This window comes from Hoplias malabaricus, chromosome 11 (genome assembly GCF_029633855.1).
Source record: "Hoplias malabaricus isolate fHopMal1 chromosome 11, fHopMal1.hap1, whole genome shotgun sequence".
Classification (NCBI taxonomy): domain Eukaryota; kingdom Metazoa; phylum Chordata; class Actinopteri; order Characiformes; family Erythrinidae; genus Hoplias; species Hoplias malabaricus.
The window spans coordinates 2,992,916-3,015,139 of NC_089810.1; the positions used below are offsets into that span (position 1 = coordinate 2,992,916).

Here is a 22,224-nt window from a genome sequence, read left to right on the forward strand (position 1 = left end):
TCACAGGGCAACATACACTCACACATTCACACCTACGGACACGTCCAGGACAGAGAGACTTGTCCCTGACATGCCCTGCCCGTCCTTCGAGGGCAGATAGAGACGGAGCGGAGGTAAAGGGACGGGGTGATGGGATGAGAGGATGCAGGAGTGTGTTTGTTTAAGGAGGAGAGGTTAATCCTGTGACTGGATGAATGTTTTACCTGCAGAGGGAGAGGGTGCCGGGGTCAGAGGTCAGTGCAGTGGTGTCTGCGCAGGTTTACGACACGTTTCAGGAACTTTGACGTCTGCTCACACCGGCTTCTGCTGTAAACTCCACCTTAACCCTGATTAGGGCCGAGACTTTGGACTGGTGTGTGTGTGTGTGTGTGTGTGTGTGTGTGTGTGTGTGTGTGTGTGGGGCTCATATCTAGATTTCATGTTCTCATTATGTGTGTTACATTACAGTGTGAAAAGTCACACCCTTTTCATGAAAACACGACTAGAGAATCCTCAGAGACGCAGCAGGGGGCGCCACTGATGAGAGAGTCGTGTGTGTGTGTGTGTGTGTGTGTGTGTGTGTGTGTGTGTGTGTGTGTGTGTGTGTGTGTGTGTGTGTGTGTGTGTGTGTGTGTGTGTGTGTGTGTGTGTGTGTGTGTGTATCAGAGGAACTGCAGCAGCGCCCCTCTGTGGCTGTAGGGTTCATTGTTTATAAGCGTTATCTGCTGTGGAGGATGTGATAAATAACCACAGATGTCTAAATGGTAAATGACTGTCTGCACAAACCGAGTGAACAGGTTTATCCCAGGTTTCCTGCAGCGAGAGTGAAGCCAGGGAAGGCTTCGTCAGATGATGGAACTTTACCGTGAGGAGGGTCAGATATATATCAGATGTGTAACAAAGTCCTGACTGTTACTGATTTCATGTGTTAAAGCTTCATATCGGCGCGTGTTTGGGCTGCTGTCCCAGATGTGGATTAAGTCTCGGACCGTAATCCTCTCTTCGGTGGGAAGTCACAGTGTAAAATGCTGTGAGGTTCAGGACTGGGGCCTAATCCCTGTCTGGGACACACTCCCTTTCTGTCTGCATTTTATTTGAACTAAAACTTCAAAGGAAACCCTTCTTTGTTTGATGTTTTGCAGGAGTCTGACCTGGACCCTGAGGCGACCTCTGCCCCCGGGGCCCGGTCTGAGAAGGAGAACAGGGAGGTCCGGCCGGAGCAGAGCAGGGCCTTGGCGCCCACCGACCCACAGCCTTGCCGCTTCTTCTCCCAGGGACGCCGCTGCCACTATGGGAAGCGCTGCCACTTCCTCCACCAGAGAACTGCCCCCCAGGGGGCGCTGCAGGGCCTGGAGAACAGGCCAGAACCCAGGCCCACGGCTGTGGAGAAGGAAAGTGGTGCTACAGACCCACAGCTGCGGTCAGATGCGTGCGGAGGTTCTGAAAAGGAGGCCACGCTCACGTCCAAGCCCAGGGCGACTGCGGCCAAGTCGACCCGAGCCCAGAGGCCCTGCCGCTACTTTATGTCCGGGTTCTGCGCGATGGAGGACCGCTGTCGCTTCTGGCATCCGCAGCAGTTCCCCCCGGTGCAGGACCAGCCCCTGGGACACAGGGAGAGGAGCGGCGGGGGGGACAGACCCCCGGTCAGCCGGCCCCCTGCGGTGCTGGAGCAGGTCAGACTGGAGGATCTGACCGAGGAGATGTCCAGGAAACTGAGGAACACGGAGATCTCGCAGCTGCTGAAGAGGTTCCCCAAGGACAGGCTGATCGTGCAGGAGAGGGAGGACGGCCAGTTCACGTACTACAGGGTCAGGGTGGAGGCCTCCGATCCAGAATGGGTAACACTCTGGGGTTTTTTCAGTCCACCTTTAATCTGAGGGAAATCCTGAGCTCCTTCCACAACAAGGTCAAGCGTGGCTTAGTCCTAATGAGGGAACTTCCTAAAAGGCCCGCGGCTGCCCCTGGATCAGCGCTGTGTTAAATAACAGTCACAGTCAGTCAGGGGCCGTGCGGCCTGAGCCTGGGCTGCTCTCTGCCACAGAATTAACCCTTTAACTTTGGTTTAGAGCTGATTTTTACTTTTTTTTGTATGTGAATGGGACTAAACCGAGCCGAGCGCTGGCTCTGGGATAAAACAGGAGTAATTTAGAGTGTAATTTTCTCGGAGGAGGAGGAGGAGGAGGGAGAGAAACATGGAATAAGAATTAATTCCAGAACCTAGCGGAGGTTTGTTCCTGCCCCGTGCTCCTGGAGAGTCGGGCGTTAGTGATGTGTACAGTGCACTGCTGCTTCGTACGTTCTTTTACTCATTTTCACTCTTTAATTTAAAGGAAAGTATTTCCAAGTGTGTGTTTACAGTCTCTGTTTTTTTCAGCCTTATGATCTAAAGGAAATGGACATCATGGTGAGTTTCCCCGAGAACTATCCCCAAGAGGTGTGTACCTCCCTCACGCTGCATGGCTTTAATTCTGCATCATTACACAGTGTTTGGGTCTTGACCCGATGTCTGTGTCTTTAGGTGTTTACGGTTGATGTTCCGGAGGACCAGCACTTGCCCTCAGTCATGGGGAGGTAAGAGGTCGTCTATTGGACTTTGCTTATAATAAAGAACAGACCGTGTCTTTCATTCAAAGCACTGATAGCACCCCCTTGTGGAGGTTTCAAACGTGGTTGAGTATGTTAATATCCATAGAATGTGAGTTGAAAGTCTGTTCCTTGAGGTGCTTTGTATCTAATGGTGCTTCTCCACTGCGTGGTCTCTACTCAACAAATTCGGGTCCTGGTTCTGGAAGTGGCTTCTTGTTTATTTTATTTTCATCGGTGGCCAACGAAAGAATCCAGCGAGAGGAAGGAACAAACTCTACTGATCTGTCTGAACTGATGACGGAGCTGTGTTCAGTCCCAAACAACAACAACACACCAATACACCATGAGTAAACACCGCTTAACATTACCACCGCCGTTGTTGTGGTTTCCAAAGCCCACTGTTCCCCTTAGAGACGGGGTTAGAGACGACACCCGATACATTTCAGGGGGGAGCTGTGGGAGTGGAAAACCAACAAGGGACCAATCAGAGTAGAGACCAGTAGAGACCTGTAAACTCCGGTAGAGTCCAGTACATATGAGAGTCAGTACCATGCAGTGGGAAAGTGCCCTAACAGTGTGAGAGTTGCGATGTGTCTGAGGAGCCCGGCTGTGTCTCTGTGTGAACAGACATGTCCAGCTGTCCTCTCAGCAGTGGCTCCAGGCCAAACACGACACCAATCGGTTGATGGGGAAGGTGGAGCTGCTGTTCCGGCCGTACCTGCGCTGGCTGGACCGCAGCATGGAGAGACTCTTCACTGAAGGAGCCAGACAGGTGAGGTCAACAACTGGACACAGGACTCCACTCACGTCTCTCTCTCTCTCTCTTATTTATTTATATACACACACACACAATAGTCCACCAACCAAAAGTATCCAGCCCACAGTGTCCTCTGAGCAGTGAGGGAGGAGTGTCTCAGAGTTGGACAGTGAGTGGACACGGTTTAAAAGACACTGCTGTGTCTGATCCACAGTGAACCAATGAAGCAGAGTCTGATTAAAGTTTTCCAAAGCTGCAGCTCATTGTGAGACAGCTCTAAAATGTATGAGTTTGATTTCAGAACCGGGTTAGGGCCGTCCATAAATATCAGAGCTGCTGTGTTAGGCGCCGATGTGAGGAAAATAGACTAAAATGATGCCTTAATTCATACGAAACTATACAGTCTTATAGCATCCGTTCCCTCACACATCACTGTGGGCATCTCTTCTGTCTCAGTCCGTTTCCCTCTTCTGTTTTCAGCTTAAGAAGGACATAGACCTGGAGAGATCTGGGATCCAGTTCGTCCCGTACGAGCAGCTGCAGGCGGCGGTGAGCCGGAGCGGCGCAGGGCCCTCAGAGGAGCGTCCCCAGACCTCCCCCTGCGAGGCGTCACCGGCGCTGTCCCCGGAGGAGCAGGAGGAGGACGAGGATGGGGCTGAGGGAGAGGAGGAGGACACGGAGGAGACAGAGCCTCGCGGGGATGAGGAGGACGAGAGCCGACTGGTGGAGAACATTAAAAGCGGCGAGCGGCGCAGGGGGACGGAGGTGAAGCTGCTGGGGCTGAGGCTCGGCGAGGGCACGGCGACGGTGGCGGCGAAGCAGATCACTGTGTCTCTGCAGTGCAGCAGGTGAGGACTGTCCCTGTCCTCCTCCTCATTTACACTGATCAGCCACAAGATTAAAACCACTGACAGGAGACGTGATAATGATCTGGCTGCAGCGCCCCCTGTCCAGGGGAAGGGGACATGAGGCGGTTAGTTCCTCATGTGTCACGGAGGTGTCTCAGGGTGGAGACATGTCCACACTGTCCCCAGAGTGAACATAAAACTATTACTGAGTCCACAGTAAACCACAGTTAACCACACGCCGTGCAGCAGTTCGTCTCTTCGCTCCAACCATAGACTGTGGTTTCAACTGAAAGCAAAAAGTAATATTTTTAATTTAAAATTCCAGCTTCAAAATCACAGTGATGCTCCACTGGGCTGAAATAAGGAGAACAGAGCCTCCGTTGCTGTAACCCCAGGCTCAGCACTGCTGAAGCTGCACTATGTAACTTTTGGAGGAGGGTAGAAACATTTACTCTTATATTTATTGATCATTTTACAATAAATAGGTTTTTGCGCAACCTGCAGTTATTTTGTTTACGGCTCACGTTGTAAATCGACACTAAGACGTTTCTGAGAGGAACGAGGCGTGCGAGAGTTCGGGAGGACGTTATCTCCGAGGAACCACTGTGTAACTTAGTGTTCTGTTCCTTTGAATAAAAGAGTGTCTGTAATTTTCTCCAAACCCTGAGCGCGAAGATCGGGCCAGTGCTTTCCTCAGGAGTGTGAACCTACCCTTCTCCTTCTGCGTAGGTGTAAAGTGACCTCTGACCTGACCCTGAGTGGCCGGCTGACCTGCACGGCCCAGTGTGAGAAGTGTGGGGCGGGGATCAGTGCTGCGTTCAGACCCAGCCTTATCCACCACTACAGCGACGTGCTGGGCTACCTGGACCTGAACGCGGCCGTGCCCGTGGACCTGGTTCTTCAGGACTGCCATCTGGTGGTGGGCTGCCTCAGCTGCAACAACGAGGACATGGTCCAGGTCTGAGCTTCACCTTTTACTGCTGCTGGTTTTCACAGGGTGCAGTAGACGACAGGAGTAAACATGTTTGTGTGAAAATGTTAAATGTGTAAATGAAGAGATTAAAGAGTTCTGGTCAGCGGAGCTGGACGCATCATTTACAGTGACCTACGTTCTCTGATCTAACCGCGATGAGGACGAACCATGACTCTGTCCTGACCCTGGGAGGCCTCATTATTGACCCTGAACCCTCATTATTGGGTTAGGAATTTGGGCACGACACACACTCAGCTCCAGGAAGTTTCAGGGTCTTAGAGAAACCTCATAATAACATTTAGGGGTTACTCAGTATTCAGTAAAACATCATGAACGTAAAGTGAACGCAGTCTGGAACCCTCCCTGGTGTCTGTAGAAAGGGTAGGTGCATCGTTTCTGTGTGTAACTGAGTTTTCTCTCTCTGTCATTAGAGCACCTCCTACGGACAGAACAAGGAGATAAACTGCCAGCACTGCCACAGCAAACTCAGCATCTTTGTGGAGGCCACGCGATTTCAGTACATCCAGCCCAGGACCGTCCGTCAGACAGGTTTAGTCTTAATCTTCAAATTATCCTTTATCTGCACCCCCCCACCCCCTTCTCCACAGACGTTTCATTTCTTAGTGAAACGTCTGTGACCTGCTTCAATCCAAGCCCCACAGCAGTGTTCTCCCACTGTGTAAACAGCCCCTGTTCAGAACGCCCGCTTTCAGCACCTGTTCCTTTAAATGATAATGAGCCGCTCGCTGTTCACCCCGACCCCGAGCGCACAGCAGTGAGGAGCGAGGAGCAGAAGCTCTGGTTTTTAGCCGTTTTCACTCTGTTCTCTTTCTTCTCCGTTTTTACTCAGTGCTCTTATTTCTCCGCGCTCGTTGTGTCTGTTTTGCTGAGTTTAACCTCGTCTTTGCGCTCTCACATAAACACGGGTCCAGCGCTGTGATTGGACAGACTCAGACGAGGGGCGGGGCCATTCTGAAGTCTCTGCACTTGACGTCAGAAGCGGAGCAGAATCAGAACGACTCGTTTAATCCTGTGTTTCTGACTCAGGCAGCGCACAGTAAACTGAGTGGGGTCTTGTTTCACAGTGTGGGGGTTGGTGGGCTCCAGATTCACACTTAAGTGAACATGCTCTGAAAATGTGATATGCCCTCTTTAAATCTCAGTTCTAAAAGGCAGTTTAATTGAAGTAGTTCGTATTCAGTTTCTACCGTCACCATCAGGACCTCGCTGTGCTGCCTCTGTTCTGTAGAAATCCTCGTCCTGACCCACGTCTGATCACGGGACGTTCGTCCAGGACACATTTTTCATACGTGTCCTCTCCCTTGTTCAGCAGAAGGTTTAGGTTAGCGTTGATCTCACTCTGGTCTTTGTAAGGTTTGTGGTTTGTGAATGAGACGTATGTGGTCTTCAGCGACTGCTGTCTTCTGTGTCACAGGCGAAGCCCCTGCTCTCTACGGTCGGAGATACATACGAGACCCTGCGGTTCAGCAAGGAAAACCCCTTCCTGACAAAGGCACCTGCAAGCACTTCAAACACAGTCATCGCTGGCTCAGGTAACCCCTCAGAGAAGCCCCTGCCTCTGCCCCTGTTGCCTGATTTATTTCTTTGGATTGTAGCTACTGTTTAGTCCAGATTTGTGATGTCACAATCCGCTTCACTTTAAAACCCAGTAGACTGATGTTAGGTGAAAACGTTAAAGCCGTTACACACTGAACGTTGGACCACAGTAATACACAGCTGAGTGTGTGAAGCTGGCAGTAACTCGCACACCACATGATTCACAGCAATGCAAACATTTTAAACTTCTCCCAGCAGCAAAACAACCCTCGGCCAATCGGCTTAAAGTCCTCACTGAGAACCGGAGAGAGAGCTGGTTATGGTGAGTCCTTAAGAGACTGGGTCTCCGAGCAGTGAGAGGCTCGGCGCTGGAACGAGACGTTTGACTCGTTTGTTGTTTTCAGGTTGACGCCAGAGTTGAACATGGCACAAAGATTATAAAAAAGTGTGTGTGTGTGTTTCTCTCTAATCTCTAAACATATATTTACTGAAGTCTAAAAAGCTTAGAGACTGGATCCTCACTGAGTAAATCCCTGTATTTGGTTCACTGCTCCTTTGCCCCAGGTCTTTCTCGGCGTGCTGTTTGTTTTTTTGAGCTGTTGGGGAAAGTTCACTGCTGCAACCAGTGCCAAGCCTTCTCCAGTAAACCTTTCAGCTGTAATCTCAAATCCCCCAGCACTCGGGCCGTCCCCGTTTCACAGACAGGGAACCCCTCTGGTCTTTTCTGGGTCAGTCACCCACTGCCTCCCTTCTCCAGGTTTCCCTGCTGCGGCCGGGCTTACCCCTGCGACGCGTGTCACGACGAGGACCAGGATCATCTCATGGAGCTGGCGACCAGAATGATCTGCGGACACTGCGCTAAGGAGCAGGTGAGTTTGGACGCAGCAGGAGGTGAAGGTTGTTTCCTGATGCTTTTGGGCAGATGAATTAATTTGCGTAAACCCTCGTCTCTACAGCCGTACAACAACGGCAAGCCGTGTGTGGGGTGTGGGGGGATGATGACCCGAGGAACCAGCACCAGCCACTGGGAGGGAGGCCTGGGCTGTAGGAGCAAGGCCAAAATGAGCAGGTACACAGTTAATCTCTGGACAGCAACATTTCTGAGGAGAACTCACAGTAAAATCTCTCACACGAGAAAAGTTAAACCACCACTGGGCTTCACTCTGGAATTTTGACCTTGATTTATTTTTTTTTATTTGTTTCCGACCTGAGTTTTATCTCTGAGCTGATTTTATCTTGTTCTTTCACAGAAACGACCGTCAGAAATATTCCAACACGTGTAAAACTGTGTCAAGAAAAGCCACCACTGAGAAGAAGTAGACGCAGGATCAGAATCAGAGGAAAAATAAATGTGTGTCTTTACAGAATCAATCTCAGTGAATCATATCAGAATTAAAGCTTTGCTCTGGCCTTGAATTTCACTTTGTACTGGCAGTTCCAGTCAAAACAGAAGTCTAGTCTCATTTCAGCACCCACTTTTGTCTGGAGTTTGGAGTCAAGGACACGAGGGTCTGGGACTGAGAAACCGGACGAGACACGGATTAATGACCCTGCGCCGCTGGAGTTTAACGAAAGGCCACAATCACGAATCCCAGATCACGCTGAACACAATCCTCAGGGGAAGCCTGAGAAAGAAGTGCAATGAACATTTGATTTCACCGGTGATTTTTTATGAAAACGTGCTGCGCAAAATCTTTACCCAAAATTACTTTGAAAAAAAAAAAAAATTAAATAAATTAGTTTTAAAACATTTTCCTGAATCTGAATCTTTCTTTCAGTGGCCTGTGTTTCAGGGCGATCGGGTTCCACACGGACACAGCCGGGATCAGAATGGGTTCTAGAGCTGAGGACCTTTTCTGGAGGGTGGGCTCGATGTAGAAGTTCTCTGATTGGTTCCTCATTTAAGAAACTGACCAAGTGGCGCTGCAGGAGGGTCACTGTCACACAGCTCCAGGGTTCAGTGTGGTGTGTTCTCTCTTTGTCTGCGTGGGTTTCCTCCGGGTGACTGTCTGTGAGGAGTGTGGTGTGTTCTCTCTGTGTCTGCATGGGTTTCCTCCGGGTGACTGTCTGTGAGGAGTGTGGTGTGTTCTCCCTGTGTCTGCGAGGGTTTCCTCTGGGTGACTGTCTGTGAGGAGTGTGGTGTGTTCTCCCTGTGTCTGCGAGGGTTTCCTCCGGGTGACTGTCTGTGAGGAGTGTGGTGTGTTCTCCCTGTGGCTGTGTGGGTTTCCTCCGGGTGACTGTCTGTGAGGAGTGTGGTGTGTGTTGTCCCTGTGTCTGCGTGGGTTTCCTCTCTCACACAGGCTCAGTCTGAACACATGTTGGTAGGTGGAGTGACTGGGTGAGTGTGTGATGCTCTGTAATGGACTGGAGCTCTAACCCTGCCCTGTGCCCCCTGATTCCAGATCAGCTCCAGACATTTCCTATCTTTCTTCAGAACATAGTGCAGTTTCTGAAGTGCTGAGCCCAGAGTAACAATGAGAGAGAGGCTCTTTTCTCCCTGTTACAGCGTGTGGGGGTTGTGGACACCGCCTCAGGGTCAGGGTTAAGCCACACCTAGACATTAATATGAAATAAAACACCACTTACAGTTCAAGTCATGGTCTGGTCACGGCGTAAGGAAACTAAGAGGCAGATGGATGTGAAGAATCAGATGATGATCTGTCATCACTTCATTCTGTAAAATTCCGCATCGACTACAGAATTCTGTTATTAACATATAAATCTCTACATGTGCTCACTCCTGAACACCTTCAAGATACAATTTCCTATTATGAGCCTCCACGTTCACTCAGATCACAGAATACTGGATTTTTAATAGTTCCCAGAATTCAGAAGGCCTCAGCTGGGGGAAGAGCCTTTTCTTATAAAGCCCCCAGACTCTGGAATGATCTTCCAGAAAATGTTCGGGACTCAGACACAGTCGCAATCTTCAAATCGAGGCTAAAAACACATTTGTTTAGTTTATCTTTTGGTAGTTAATGCTCCCCCATAGATAAAGGCGGCAGATCCGGGGGGTCCATGGACACAGGGAATTATAGTAAACTGAGACGCTGGTGTCGATCACTCAGGTTTGTTGACGGTGGAGCGGAGGGATGCCGGTGTTTCAGGATGCTCCCGCGTCTGTGTGTCCTTCTGGTTCCTCTCCTTTTAGTTAAAGCTGTCAGTCAGATCTGCCGGAGTCATTAGCCACACTCTGGAAATGTTCACATTCTCTACTTTACATTCAGCCAAACAGATCACAACTAACTCCATCCCTCTACCTTTCTGAGTAAATGACCCCCACCTGTCTGTCTGGACACTGATAAATGACTGTCGAGGTCCTCCTCCACGCTTCAGACCAGCTGCCCATGCTCCAGCCTCGGAGCTGCCCCTACACTGAAGTTCTCACCGACTCCTAATCATTACTACTACTACTATTAGAGTAATAATAATATCAGTTACATTATATACACACTATGATTGTATCAGTACACATGAGAATAACAGGAGACGAGTTCTTTTATTTATGTCAGTAATCTGTAGGTAGATTGACCAGAGGAGGGTAGGTCCCCAGTGTGAGCCTTGGTTCCTCCCAAGGTTTCTTCCTCAGCTCTGAGGGAGTTTTTCCTGTTAAAAATAAAAAAAAAGCAGTATACAAATGCATTTGATTTGAATATTCAAATTTATTCAACAACAACAACAGGAATTAAACTAAACTATGGATTTTACAGACACTAATGGGAATAAGTGATAATGTTAGTTTCTGGTTGTTTAATTAAATAAGGTACAGACAAATAGAAGGCATTGACCAAACCAAGGGACTGAGTAAAGAGAGGAAACAGAAATAAAGTGAGGAACAAAACGACAGAAAAAACCCCAAACACAGCGCCTGGGCCAGATCAGGACAGAGGAACTAACACAGGAGCAAAGACAGGAAACAGGAAGAGAACCCTGAACAGAGACGGAGACAAACCAAGAAATACAACTAGAGCTAACACAAAGATAAACCTGAAGACCAGAGAGAGACTGAGTCCAAAACAGAAACCGTAATAATCAAAGACCGAGAAACTAAATCAGAAACAAAGAAAGACAGACTGAGAATAAACTGGAGCATGCAGCATCAGAGACAGAAACCAATAAAAAAAAAAAACACAACCAACCAAACAACACTCCCAAAGACCCAGGCTTATAAACTGCTGGCAAATGGGAAACACCTGTGTATCACATGTCAAAGGTGGGGGGCGTGGCCAGAGACAAGGTCACCTGACGAGACAAACGGAGCACATGGCCCGGACAAAACAAACAGCGCAGGAGCAGAATGTCATTCATTCATTCATTATCTGTAACCCTTATCCAGTTCAGGGTCACGGTGGGTCCAGAGCCTACCTGGAATCATTGGGCACAAGGCGGGAATACACCCTGGAGGGGGCAGGAGCAGAATGTAGCACAATTAAAATGAATCCTGAGTTACAGGGCGCAGTGGTTAAATCTCCCCCTACGACACGAGACGACCCTTCAACACCCTGATACTTCATCAGAACACAAATAAAACAGAGCAGCGCTTCATTCCCAGGCGACTAGCGCCGCTCTGTAGCAGCTCTGCACCAGTCTGCAGTGATATCAGAGGAGCTGCTGGACTTTAGTTACATTTAGGGCCTCATTCTCCTTCAGAAGAGTTCCACAATCAGAGATTACCCCCCTCTCCTCACTCTTCTGTGACATGGAGCTCAGCTCAGATTCTCATTCTGCAGAGTTCTGTTCACACTACAGTTCCACCTTAAATGCTGCAGTAGACTCAGGTGCTAATGTAATTGTGTTTTCTGCTCGTTCTGAAGTAAAGGCCATAATCCACTGAAATTACATTAAACTCAGAGAATACACTGGGGATCATAGAGTTTAAAGGAGAAAATACTGACATCTGTGGTCATCTATGGGCGCTGCGCAGCGTCTCTCCTGTGATTCACAAAGTGTCAGGACCCTCCGCTTCGAGTGAGAGGAATGGGACGGTTACATCTGGAAGGATCCTCGGGGTAAAACGTGTGTCATATTAATGCTGCAGATACTTTGATCAGTTGTGGCGCCCCTCACAGGAAGCCGGAAGTAGAGCAACATGATGTTTGGATGTTGCATGTTCCTTATCTGATTAAATTATCTGATTAGTGTACCTAATTATCTGGCAGCTCTTTGTCTGATGAACTCTATGAAGTCCATAAACACAGCGCTGCACACATTAAGAATCTGCTTTATTTGAGAACTAGCTTTCCATTCTCAAATAAAGGAGGAGACATTTTCAGATGAAAGGTCGGTAAAAAAGGTTTTCCTTAATCCGATGGTCAGTGATTTCTGACCGCTCCGTGTGGATTAGCAGAGGGAAGGAGCGGAAAGTGAAGGAACAAAGGCTGCAGTTACACTTCTGAGGGAAATGAGGTTAGCGCTCGCTGGGAAAACTTTCCCTCGTCTGAGTATTGAGGTTGGTGGATGAAGGTAATCTCACACACATTGGTTTTGTGTTAAACTCAGGGTAGGGTCAGAGAGTCTGGTCCTGGAGTATAAATCTGACGGAGAGCTCCAGCCCTCAGTGTGTTCTCCTCACAGCTCCCTGGAGGAACTCAGAACGCGATGTGGAACGTCACTGAAGTTTCGGTGCAGCTCCCTACGTCCAGGGCTTCAGACCGTCTTCTCCAGCCGCTGTGGGACCACCTGCTGCTCCACCATTACTCCCTGGTGTCCTCGCCGTTCTTCCCCGTCATACTGGCCTTCACCAGCTACTTCATCTTCAGCTTTCCCTTCGCCGTTCTGGACCTCCTGGGGGAGCAGGCTCCTGCCTTCTACAGCTACAAGATCCAGAAGGAGAGGCAGCCCACCCTCAGGATGATGATGAGGAGCCTGGGCATGGCCGTGTACAACCACCTGGTGTTCGTGGTGCCCACCGTTGTGATCAACAGCGCCGTGATGCCCGCTCCTCCGCTGCCTGCCGTCGCTCCGAGCGTCTGGGAGCTTTTCTGCGGGGGTCTCGGCACCCTCCTGATCTTTGACACCCAGTACTTCTTCTGGCACATGGCTCACCACAAGAACACTCAGCTGTACAAATGGGTCCACGCCATCCACCACGACTACATGTCGCCCTTCTCCTGGTCCACAGAACACCTCAGCGCTGTGGAGCTGATGACCGTGGGCTTCTGGAGCAACCTGGACCCTCTGCTTCTCCAGTGCCATCCCCTGACCACGTGGACCCTCACCGTCTTCAGCATCTGGCTGTCTGTGGAGGACCACATCGGCTACGACCTGCCCTGGACCCCCAGCCGCCTGGTGCCGTTCGGACTGCTCGGAGGAGCGCTGGCTCATGACCTTCACCACCAGAAACCCAGCGGCAACTTCGCACCTTTCTTCAGTCACTGGGACCGACTGTTCGGCACGTCCATCACCGTGCAGAGACGGAGCGAGAAGAGCGTTCTGGACGAGAAAGACGCCTAGAAACACTCTCGCTACCGGGTGGTTTTATGTAAATAGGTTATTTAGTGCTGAATAACAGATTTTAAACATTATTTATCATATTTAATTATTTACATTTTGCAGTTTTCTCTTTTGTGTCTTTGGTGTTCTTGGTGTAAAATAAGGTGAACATTAATAAAGTTTATTTTTTACATAAATGCCTCTGTGTGGTTTGATGGTGTAAAAGGGAATTCCAGGTAGAAAACCAGTGCAGAAGAAAAATAAAATAATTACAGATACGCACACCTCCCAGCGTCCTGAACCCTGGAGACAGCTCACAGGAGATGGGTTAGGGTTAGGGTCTACACTATCGTCCAGAACGAGTGAATACAGCTTCTTCACTTCACACAGTTACCACCTCCTTACAACAGCACACAGTAATTACAGCACTTTAACAAATAATTATTATTCAAAGGAACGTAGGAGTATAAAGTCATTAAAAACAAACATGTGGAAAGTTTAATTATAAAATGTCCAAAATTATTCATCACATAGTTAAATATATAATTAAACGAACAAATAAATAAGATTTCCCCCTGTACTCTACTGAGACAATGAAGATGACTCATGGTTGTGTTTGAGGCTTGGACACGGATCTCTGTAAAGCTGCTTTATGGTTATAGAGGGTTATAAACTCTAACGTAATAATGAAACTTATAAAAGTAATGGGCTTGTAAAAGGGTAATGTGTAGAAACATGTTTTTATCTGTTGTTTGTGATCAGTGACAGGAGCTGGAGAAACACTCACTGCTGATCTCTGAATCATGATCACAACTGTTCTCTGATCTTATTAAATCTCACACATGGAAAATGGAGCAGGCAGCAGAGCTGGGCGATGTGAGCACAAACCACAATTAAAATTAACTGAGCATTTTACCTCGATTACGATTAACCGAGCATTTTACCTCAGTTACAATTAAAGATGATTATTTAGTTGCTGTTTGTCTCTCAGTTCCCTGTCGAGGCTCGTGTTGTAAACACACTCCTGTGTTAAAGGTGGGGTGTGTGTCTCTGATGCGGCTGGGAGCTCCGTCTCTGCGTCTGAGCCGTGCTCTGTTCGTATTCGGTGTGTGATTGTGTTCAGTGTGAAACAGACCGGGGGATTCACTTTGGTCTGAAACTGGTTTTTCTCAGTGTTTACATTTGACTTCTTTATGTTCAGTGTCTTCACTAAAGTCAGAACACGTCCAAACCACAGACGCAGCGTTTCTCTTTGGTACGAGACGCTCCAGTCGCTCGGTCCGCCTCCGTGTTTAGGTTCTCTTCTGTGTTTAGGCTCTCCTTCGTGTTTAGGCTGTCCTCTGTGTGCAGGTTCTCCTTCATGTGGCTGATTGGACAGGGCCGAGTCATGTGACTACAGCACAGTGGGTTGGGTTAAAGGAACAGTACATAAACACACAGTGGCGACGTATTTGCATAATTAACAAAAAGAGGATCAACAGAAATAATAAAGAAAAATCCATATAATTGATACATGTGAGACTACACTGAGAAGTTCAGGATGTAGATTTTGATTGGCTTTTAATTAATTACATAGCTCTAGTAGGTGGTGCTCGGTGTTTAAACCTGCATTATTAATATTCATCCGTATTACAATGGAATCTAAAGGAAGATGTGCTGACAGTGGAGGGACACTGAAATGATTCTGATATTTCTTTTAGTCCGTGTCACTGGAGTGTCCCTTATGCTCAATGCCAAGCCTTGGCTGGAGGGGTATAAAGCCCCGGTTCTGAGCTGTGGAACAGAGGAACCGTATTATTCGAATTGATTGCTGTTACTTCTGGTTTGGGAGAGATACGTGGGTGCGTTTGGCTGCTTCTTCTGCCTGCCACGTGGTGGTATGTAGAGGAGGTCAAAGAACAATGAACAGTGAGGAGGTAATCGCAGGAGACTTAATTAACACAAAAAGGGAACTAAACAGAGAGACAAGGGATCTAGACAAACACTACTAAACTCACTTAGCAAGACTAATTTAACTCATAGAACTAAAACAATACAAAGATCTTGAAACAAAAAAACACTAAACAAGGCTAGACACTAAACAGAAACAAAACACAAAGGGACTATTACTAAACAAGACTAAAAACAGATAAACTAAACAAGAACAAAACAGAACAGGCTAAACACTTAACAGATGAGCACAAAACAGAGGCTAAACTATAAACAACAAGGTTAACACAAAGGCTAGGACATTATACACAAGGGCTAAACACAAGAGCTAAACACTAAACAAGAACAGATCTAAAGGGGCAAGACACTAAACCATAAGATAAACATTAAACAAGGCTAAACAAGAAGGCTAAACAGCAGAACACAGACTAAACAGAACACCAAAACATAGCATCTTAGAAACTTAGACACAGACATGAACCACAAACATACATACAATCACAATGTCCCACAACCAGGAAACACTGTCATGGACTATAAAAAGACTACACAAACAAGAAACACCTGGGACAGATAATGAGGGGGCAGGAACACAAAGGAGGCACAAGAGGGAGGAGCAAAGGCAGAGACAAATGAGACAGACAGCAGGAACACACTAGACTGGGCTATACATGACATTATGTATTCTGTTTTCCTTCTGTTTCCCCCATTTCAGAATGAAACTGAATAGCCAACACCAGCCAATAGCGTCTGCTGACAGAAACGGCCCTGACCCCACCCCAGATTCTCAAAAACACTCCCTGATTGATTCACACCACAAAATGAATTCACTGGGCTGAGGTTAGGGTTAGTCTTAACCCTGAGTGTCCGTCTCCTCGTGCGAGTACCAGTTTAATCTCCTCACGCCTAAAAACGTTTTACGCACTCGTGAATTTTCACATCGCGGATCTGATGCCTTAGACTCCTCCCTGTAAATCAAAGTGTCCACCGACTGGATTCTGAGTGCTGTGCATGTCTCAGACTCTGCCTAAAGGTCCTTGGTTGGATCCCCTGGGCCACCAGGAACAACTGGGGTGTGGGGAGTGAAGGCACAGCTCTTCTTCTTCCCTCAACATCTACAGCTGAAATGTTCTTGAGCGAAGCACCTAATCCCCAAATGTTTCCTGGGTCTCACCACTTAGGGGTTGAATGTGTGTGTGTGTGTGTGTGTGTGTGTGGGGGGGGGGGGGGGCAGAGATGTGTTAAAGGGAATGTCTATGATTGTGGCTAAGCACAGTTCTTTCTGGTTGTTTACATTCTGACACTAAGCGACTTTTAGGGTGGAACGGTGTGTTTGTACACGTCTGAAGTGTACATTTTTTAAATTATTTGAATTCCCACAGAAACTCATGTGTAACCCGAGCTGTTTAGTTTTCTAGCACTTTCCCTCTGTGTTTACTTTCATGCAGTTAGCGCTCTCCTGAATTTAGAGTCAGTTCCACCTTAAGTAATGTAACTGTAACAGCAGAAATAAGTCAGTGTTACCCCCCTATGGAGCAGGAATAGAGCAACATCCTCATCTCGGTTGGTGCTTTTCAGCCTTTGGAGTCTCTCCGTTGTCTAAAAACCTCCAGATGGCGTTTCTCTGCCGTGAGCAGAGAGAGAGAAAGCCTAGCACCGGACCCAGACACTTTGTTTTTTTACCCATTTACAGACACTGGGGCTTCGTAAACACATTAGAGCAGTTTCCAGAGCAAACCGACTGCAGAGCAGCACATGGAGAGGAGACACACTCAGAGCTTTATACACAGGGTTTTTTTTATTAAAATCGTGAACTACGGCTTTAAAAAAGTCTCCAAGTGTTGTACAACTTTACACAGATGGGTAAAGCATGTTTCATACATAGACAGATGAATAGATACATACTTTATTGATCCTAAAGGAAATTCAGCAGAGATCTGCGAATCTGTTGTGTTAGTTCTCATTAATGACAGTGTCCTTGTTACTGAGCAGCAGTGGTCAGTCTTATGCAGTCTGGGCTGAGTGACCGCTGGGCCAGTGTATTCAGTTTACATCAGTTTTAAATTAATATAATAACATTGCACAACTGTAACCGGATTATTGACTGTGAGCTGACTCTGAGATTAGTGAAAACCTGACGCTGAGAGTAATGCGTTTCTGGTGGAATCCCAGATCAGTGTTTCCCAACCTATGAGCACCTGAGCAAACACAAACACCACAATTCAGCACATCACCTTAGAGCAGTCGCTCTGTAACGGACAACCCTGACCCTTTAACTGAACTCAGAGAATACACAGTAGAACTGGGTTAAACACACAGACTCAGGAACGAGGAAATGCAGCTCACACACACAAGACTTAATGAGGGTTAACCTGCTCTCTCTGTGAACAAGAAAGTACTACTGAGGAATTAGTTCCACATATTTACAGACCTCTGCTTCAACTCAGAGACAAACACAGAGAGACTTCCCCAAACTAGCCATCCTGGATGGAGAGGGTGGCACATGCTTTCTCTGGAGCAAAGAAAACCACACAGACTTTCTGAATGTCACTGGAGACCTGAATGGACTCTGAAGGGAAATGTTAGCCCCACTGTTCTGTTCTGTGTACAAATAAGATTTAAAACAGAGGCCAATGGTGTAGTGTATATCTGTAATTGATAAGAACCACAGATTCTTAGCTCTTAGTCATGTTCTCTTCTTGGGAAAATTGTGTGTGATTTTAGTTGTTTTCACTCAGTTCTCTTCCTTCTCTGTTCTCATTTTCTCTGTTTTTACTCAGTGCTCCTGTTTTTTGCTGCGTTAACCTCGTCTTTGTGCTCTCACTTAAACACGGGTCCAGCGCTGTGATTGGACAGACTCAGACAAGGGGGCGGGGCCATTCTAAACTGCCTGTTATTTACGTAAGTTGCAGCACAAAGTCAGAATTTGAAACACTTGTTTTCTGACTGTTTTCAGACTGTGTGGGTTTGTGGGCTGTAGATATGTCCCCTTTAAAAGTGAAACACATTGGTCTTTTTCTGCTTGAACACAGCATTTTAAAGTGTGTGCTTATATCCACTACATGGAAATAAAAGTCATGACATCCAGCCTGAACACAGCCCAGTGATCCAGAGTTACAAACAAACATCAAACACACTGTCGCTATTAGTCCAGACTTTGAGGCTAGTCTAGACGGTCTGGGTTGGAAATGACCCTCAGTCAGATCAGAAACCTGCCAGGAGCAGGCCACAGTGAGCGGAGTAAATGAGTGTCACTGCAACATTTAATACTATTAATAAATAATAGAATTTAATATGAAAATGAGCAAGTGACTCCAGTTAGAGCGAGAGATTAAGGGTAATTAGGGAAGTAAGGAGGGGGTAATCTCCCACATCTCAGACTGAAGGTTTGGGAATAAAGATAATCCGACAGAGTGTGGACTCTCACTGAACAAAGCTTCTGGAGAAAATGAAAACCCTGCTTTCTCACGCCTCTGCAGCAGGTCAGAGAGTCTGGTCCTGGAGTATAAATCTGACGGAGAGCTCCAGCCCTCAGTGTGTTCTCCTCACAGCTCCCTGGAGGAACTCAGAACGCGATGTGGAACGTCACTGAAGTTTCGGTGCAGCTCCCTACGTCCAGGGCTTCAGACCGTCTTCTCCAGCCGCTGTGGGACCACCTGCTGCTCCACCATTACTCCCTGGTGTCCTCGCCATTCTTCCCCGTCATACTGGCCTTCACCAGCTACTTCATCTTCAGCTTTCCCTTCGCCGTTCTGGACCTCCTGGGGGAGCAGGCTCCTGCCTTCTACAGCTACAAGATCCAGAAGGAGAGGCAGCCCACCCTCAGGATGATGATGAGGAGCCTGGGCATGGCCGTGTACAACCACCTGGTGTTCGTGGTGCCCACCGTTGTGATCAACAGCGCCGTGATGCCCGCTCCTCCGCTGCCTGCCGTCGCTCCGAGCGTCTGGGAGCTTTTCTGCGGGGGTCTCGGCACCCTGCTGATCTTTGACACCCAGTACTTCTTCTGGCACATGGCTCACCACAAGAACACTCAGCTGTACAAATGGGTCCACGCCGTCCACCACGACTACATGTCGCCCTTCTCCTGGTCCACAGAACACCTCAGCGCTGTGGAGCTGATGACCGTGGGCTTCTGGAGCAACCTGGACCCTCTGCTTCTCCAGTGCCATCCCCTGACCACGTGGACCCTCACCGTCTTCAGCATCTGGCTGTCTGTGGAGGACCACATCGGCTACGACCTGCCCTGGACCCCCAGCCGCCTGGTGCCGTTCGGACTGCTCGGAGGAGCGCTGGCTCATGACCTTCACCACCAGAAACCCAGCGGCAACTTCGCACCTTTCTTCAGTCACTGGGACCGTCTGTTCGGCACGTCCATCACCGTGCAGAGACGGAGCGAGAAGAGCGTTCTGGACGAGAAAGACGCCTAGAGACACTCTCGCTACCGGGTGGTTTTATGTAAACATGTATATTAGAGGGAAATGGGAATACATTTGAAATATTATTTATTGGACTGGTTTTCTGTCCAGGGCGGTACCTTCCTTGTTCCCAGTGACTCTGAAGACTCTCTGAACACACCACGATCCTGACCAGGATAAAAAGACGTACAGTTATTTATTTTATTTATATAATTCTTATTATACATGGCAGACATGTTTTTCTGATGTATGTGTGTGTCTCTTTGAAGTTTCTCTATAGAATTAGAATTGATTTATGAAGCTTTAGTGCTACCTTTATTCACGGTTGATTTAATAAAATAATTCCTGCCGTGATTCCAGTTAGACCCCGGACATGACACTGACCAGGACACAAGATGAATGAAGAACAGGAATATTGAAATGTGACTGAGGTTTTCATAAGAAATACTTATTTTATTCACTGTATTTTGCCATTGACTTAAACTCTGCTGTAATATCCAATGGAGTTTGTTGTATATAAATTACACAAATAAATTATATTTTAAATCCACATATTTACAGACCTCTGCTTCATCTCAGTCTCACACACAGAGACTTCCCAAATCTAGCCATCCTGGATGGAGAGGGTGGCACATGCTTTCAGTGGGACAAAGAAAACCACAGAGACTTGCTGAATGTCACTGAAGACCTGAATGGACTCTGAAGAGAAATGCTAGCCCCGCACAAAACATTGTAATAGTCATCACATTTAAAATTAGTTATTTGTTTGTTCAATTTCAATATAGGAGGTAGTTTTAAAGAATTCTGTCTCATATAGGAACCTTTTTTGTAAAGTTAAGAAGATGGATTGAGAATGGGGATGTATTCATTCATTCATTCAACACACCACACTCCTCACAGACAGTCACCTGGAGGAAACCCACGCAGACACAGGGAGAACACACCACACTCCTCACAGACAGTCACCTGGAGGAAACCCACGCAGACACAGAGAGAACACACCACACTCCTCACAGGCAGTCACCCGGAGGAAACCCACGCAGACACAGAGAGAACACACCACACTCCTCACAGACAGTCACCAGGAGGAAACCCACACAGACACAGGGAGAACACACCACACTCCTCACAGGCAGTCACCCGGAGGAAACCCACGCAGACACAGAGAGAACATACCACACTCCTCACAGGCAGTCACCCGGAGGAAACCTGTTATAGTGTAAATGTGTCACTGTATGTACTGCTGCTATTAACTACTATGTAAACTGTGGATATCGTGAAATATTAATTCTCCAGAACATTCGAGTTCTACCTCTACATTTGCGTATGTGGCATGGGATCCCCTACCCAGGAAACTGGGGTGGTGTAGTCTGGGTAGGCCAGTCACACAGAGGAGAATGGAAAAATGACTAGTAGTGACTGTAATGTATGAGAGAGTGTGTACAATGCAACCTGAGTTTCTCTGCAGTAGTCAAAGCTCCTCAGTCCAGCAAGGTTAAGACAAAGTAATGGTGATTTTCCACTGCATGGTCTCTACTCTACTCTGCCCTACTGGACTCTACAGGTCCCTACTCCACTGGACTCTACTGGTCTGTTCTCCTCCTCCACCAGGTGAATCAGGTCCTGGTTCTGGAGGCAGGTTCTTGTTTAGTGGCTGTTCTCTCGTGGTTCAGAGCGAGTCGAGTAGGGACTAAACCGTGGCGTGTAAACCTTGCAGAGCGCTGATTGTCCATGGATAAACCTGACAACCCAATACTTAGAAAAAAAAAAAACTCAGAACACAAAGATGTGGCAGTAGAAAGAATATTTAATTATTTAAAGAATTAAGGCCAGCCACAACATCCAGAACCACGAGATCAATACACCATTCTCCCAAAATGATTACATGAGATCACAAAACAGCACTGTTCTCAAATTCTAACATTAAAACACATAGAGTTCTTTGATTAACTGTCACATCATTATCACCCACACACACACACACACACACACACACACACACACACACACACACACACAGAGAAAGCTAACTGCGGAATATGATTAGTCACCTTTACATTATATAAAGAATATACAATTTTGTATATAGATATAGTGTATACACACAGGGGTTGGACAATGAAAGTGAAACACCTGTCATTGTAGTGTGGGAGGTTTCAGGGCTAAATTGGAGCAGTCTGGTGGCCAATCTTCATTAACTGCACATTGCACCATTAAGAGCAGAGTGTGAAGGGTTAATTAGCAGAGGGTAAGAGCACAGTTTTGCTCAAAATATTGCAATGCACACAACATTAAGGGTGACACACCAGAGTCCAAAAGAGGACACATTGTTGGTGCACGTCTTGCTGGCGCATCTGTGACCAAGACAGCAAATCTTTGTGATGTATCAAGAGCCACGGTATCCAGGGTAACGTCAACGTACCACCAAGAAGGACCAAACACATCCAACAGGATTCACTGTGGACGCAAGAGGACGCTGTCTGAGAGGGATGTTCTGGTGCTGACCCGGATTGTCTCCAAAAAACATAAAACCATGGCAGAAATAAATGTGCACCTCGACTCTCCTGTTTCCACCAGAACTGTCCGTGGGGAGCTCCACAGGGTCAATACACACGGCCGGGCTGCTGTAGACAAACCTTTGGTCACTCACACCAACGCCAAACGTCAGTTTCAATGGTGCAAGGAGCGCAAATCTTGGGCTGTGGACAATGTGAAACATGTATTGTTCTCTGATGAGGCCACCTT

General features: G+C 47.5%; 3 protein-coding genes across 3 annotated transcripts in view; all 3 read left to right on the plus strand.

Annotated features, from left to right (window-relative positions):
* The window catches only part of si:dkey-24l11.2 (uncharacterized protein LOC100034462 homolog), a 10,422-nt gene extending 2,024 nt beyond the window's left edge, over positions 1-8,398 (plus strand). The window contains exons 2-12 of the mRNA XM_066685774.1: positions 1,122-1,817; positions 2,354-2,413; positions 2,498-2,550; positions 3,193-3,337; positions 3,803-4,170; positions 4,900-5,128; positions 5,575-5,692; positions 6,579-6,696; positions 7,458-7,569; positions 7,657-7,769; positions 7,951-8,398. Coding sequence (XP_066541871.1) covers positions 1,122-1,817; positions 2,354-2,413; positions 2,498-2,550; positions 3,193-3,337; positions 3,803-4,170; positions 4,900-5,128; positions 5,575-5,692; positions 6,579-6,696; positions 7,458-7,569; positions 7,657-7,769; positions 7,951-8,020 — 2,082 coding nt within the window. The 3' untranslated portion in view covers positions 8,021-8,398. The remainder of the gene's footprint in view (positions 1-1,121; positions 1,818-2,353; positions 2,414-2,497; positions 2,551-3,192; positions 3,338-3,802; positions 4,171-4,899; positions 5,129-5,574; positions 5,693-6,578; positions 6,697-7,457; positions 7,570-7,656; positions 7,770-7,950) is intronic.
* Positions 8,399-12,298: 3,900 nt separating this feature from the next.
* ch25hl1.1 (cholesterol 25-hydroxylase like 1, tandem duplicate 1) lies at positions 12,299-13,153 on the plus strand. Its single transcript, XM_066685762.1, has one exon. It carries the CDS (start codon positions 12,299-12,301, stop codon positions 13,151-13,153), a length of 855 nt encoding a protein of 284 aa, XP_066541859.1.
* A 5,483-nt stretch (positions 13,154-18,636) lies between these two features.
* LOC136710096 (cholesterol 25-hydroxylase-like protein 1, member 1) lies at positions 18,637-19,491 on the plus strand. Its single transcript, XM_066685735.1, has one exon. The coding sequence runs from the start codon at positions 18,637-18,639 to the stop codon at positions 19,489-19,491; it is 855 nt and encodes a 284-aa protein (XP_066541832.1).
* Positions 19,492-22,224: the final 2,733 nt, after the last annotated feature.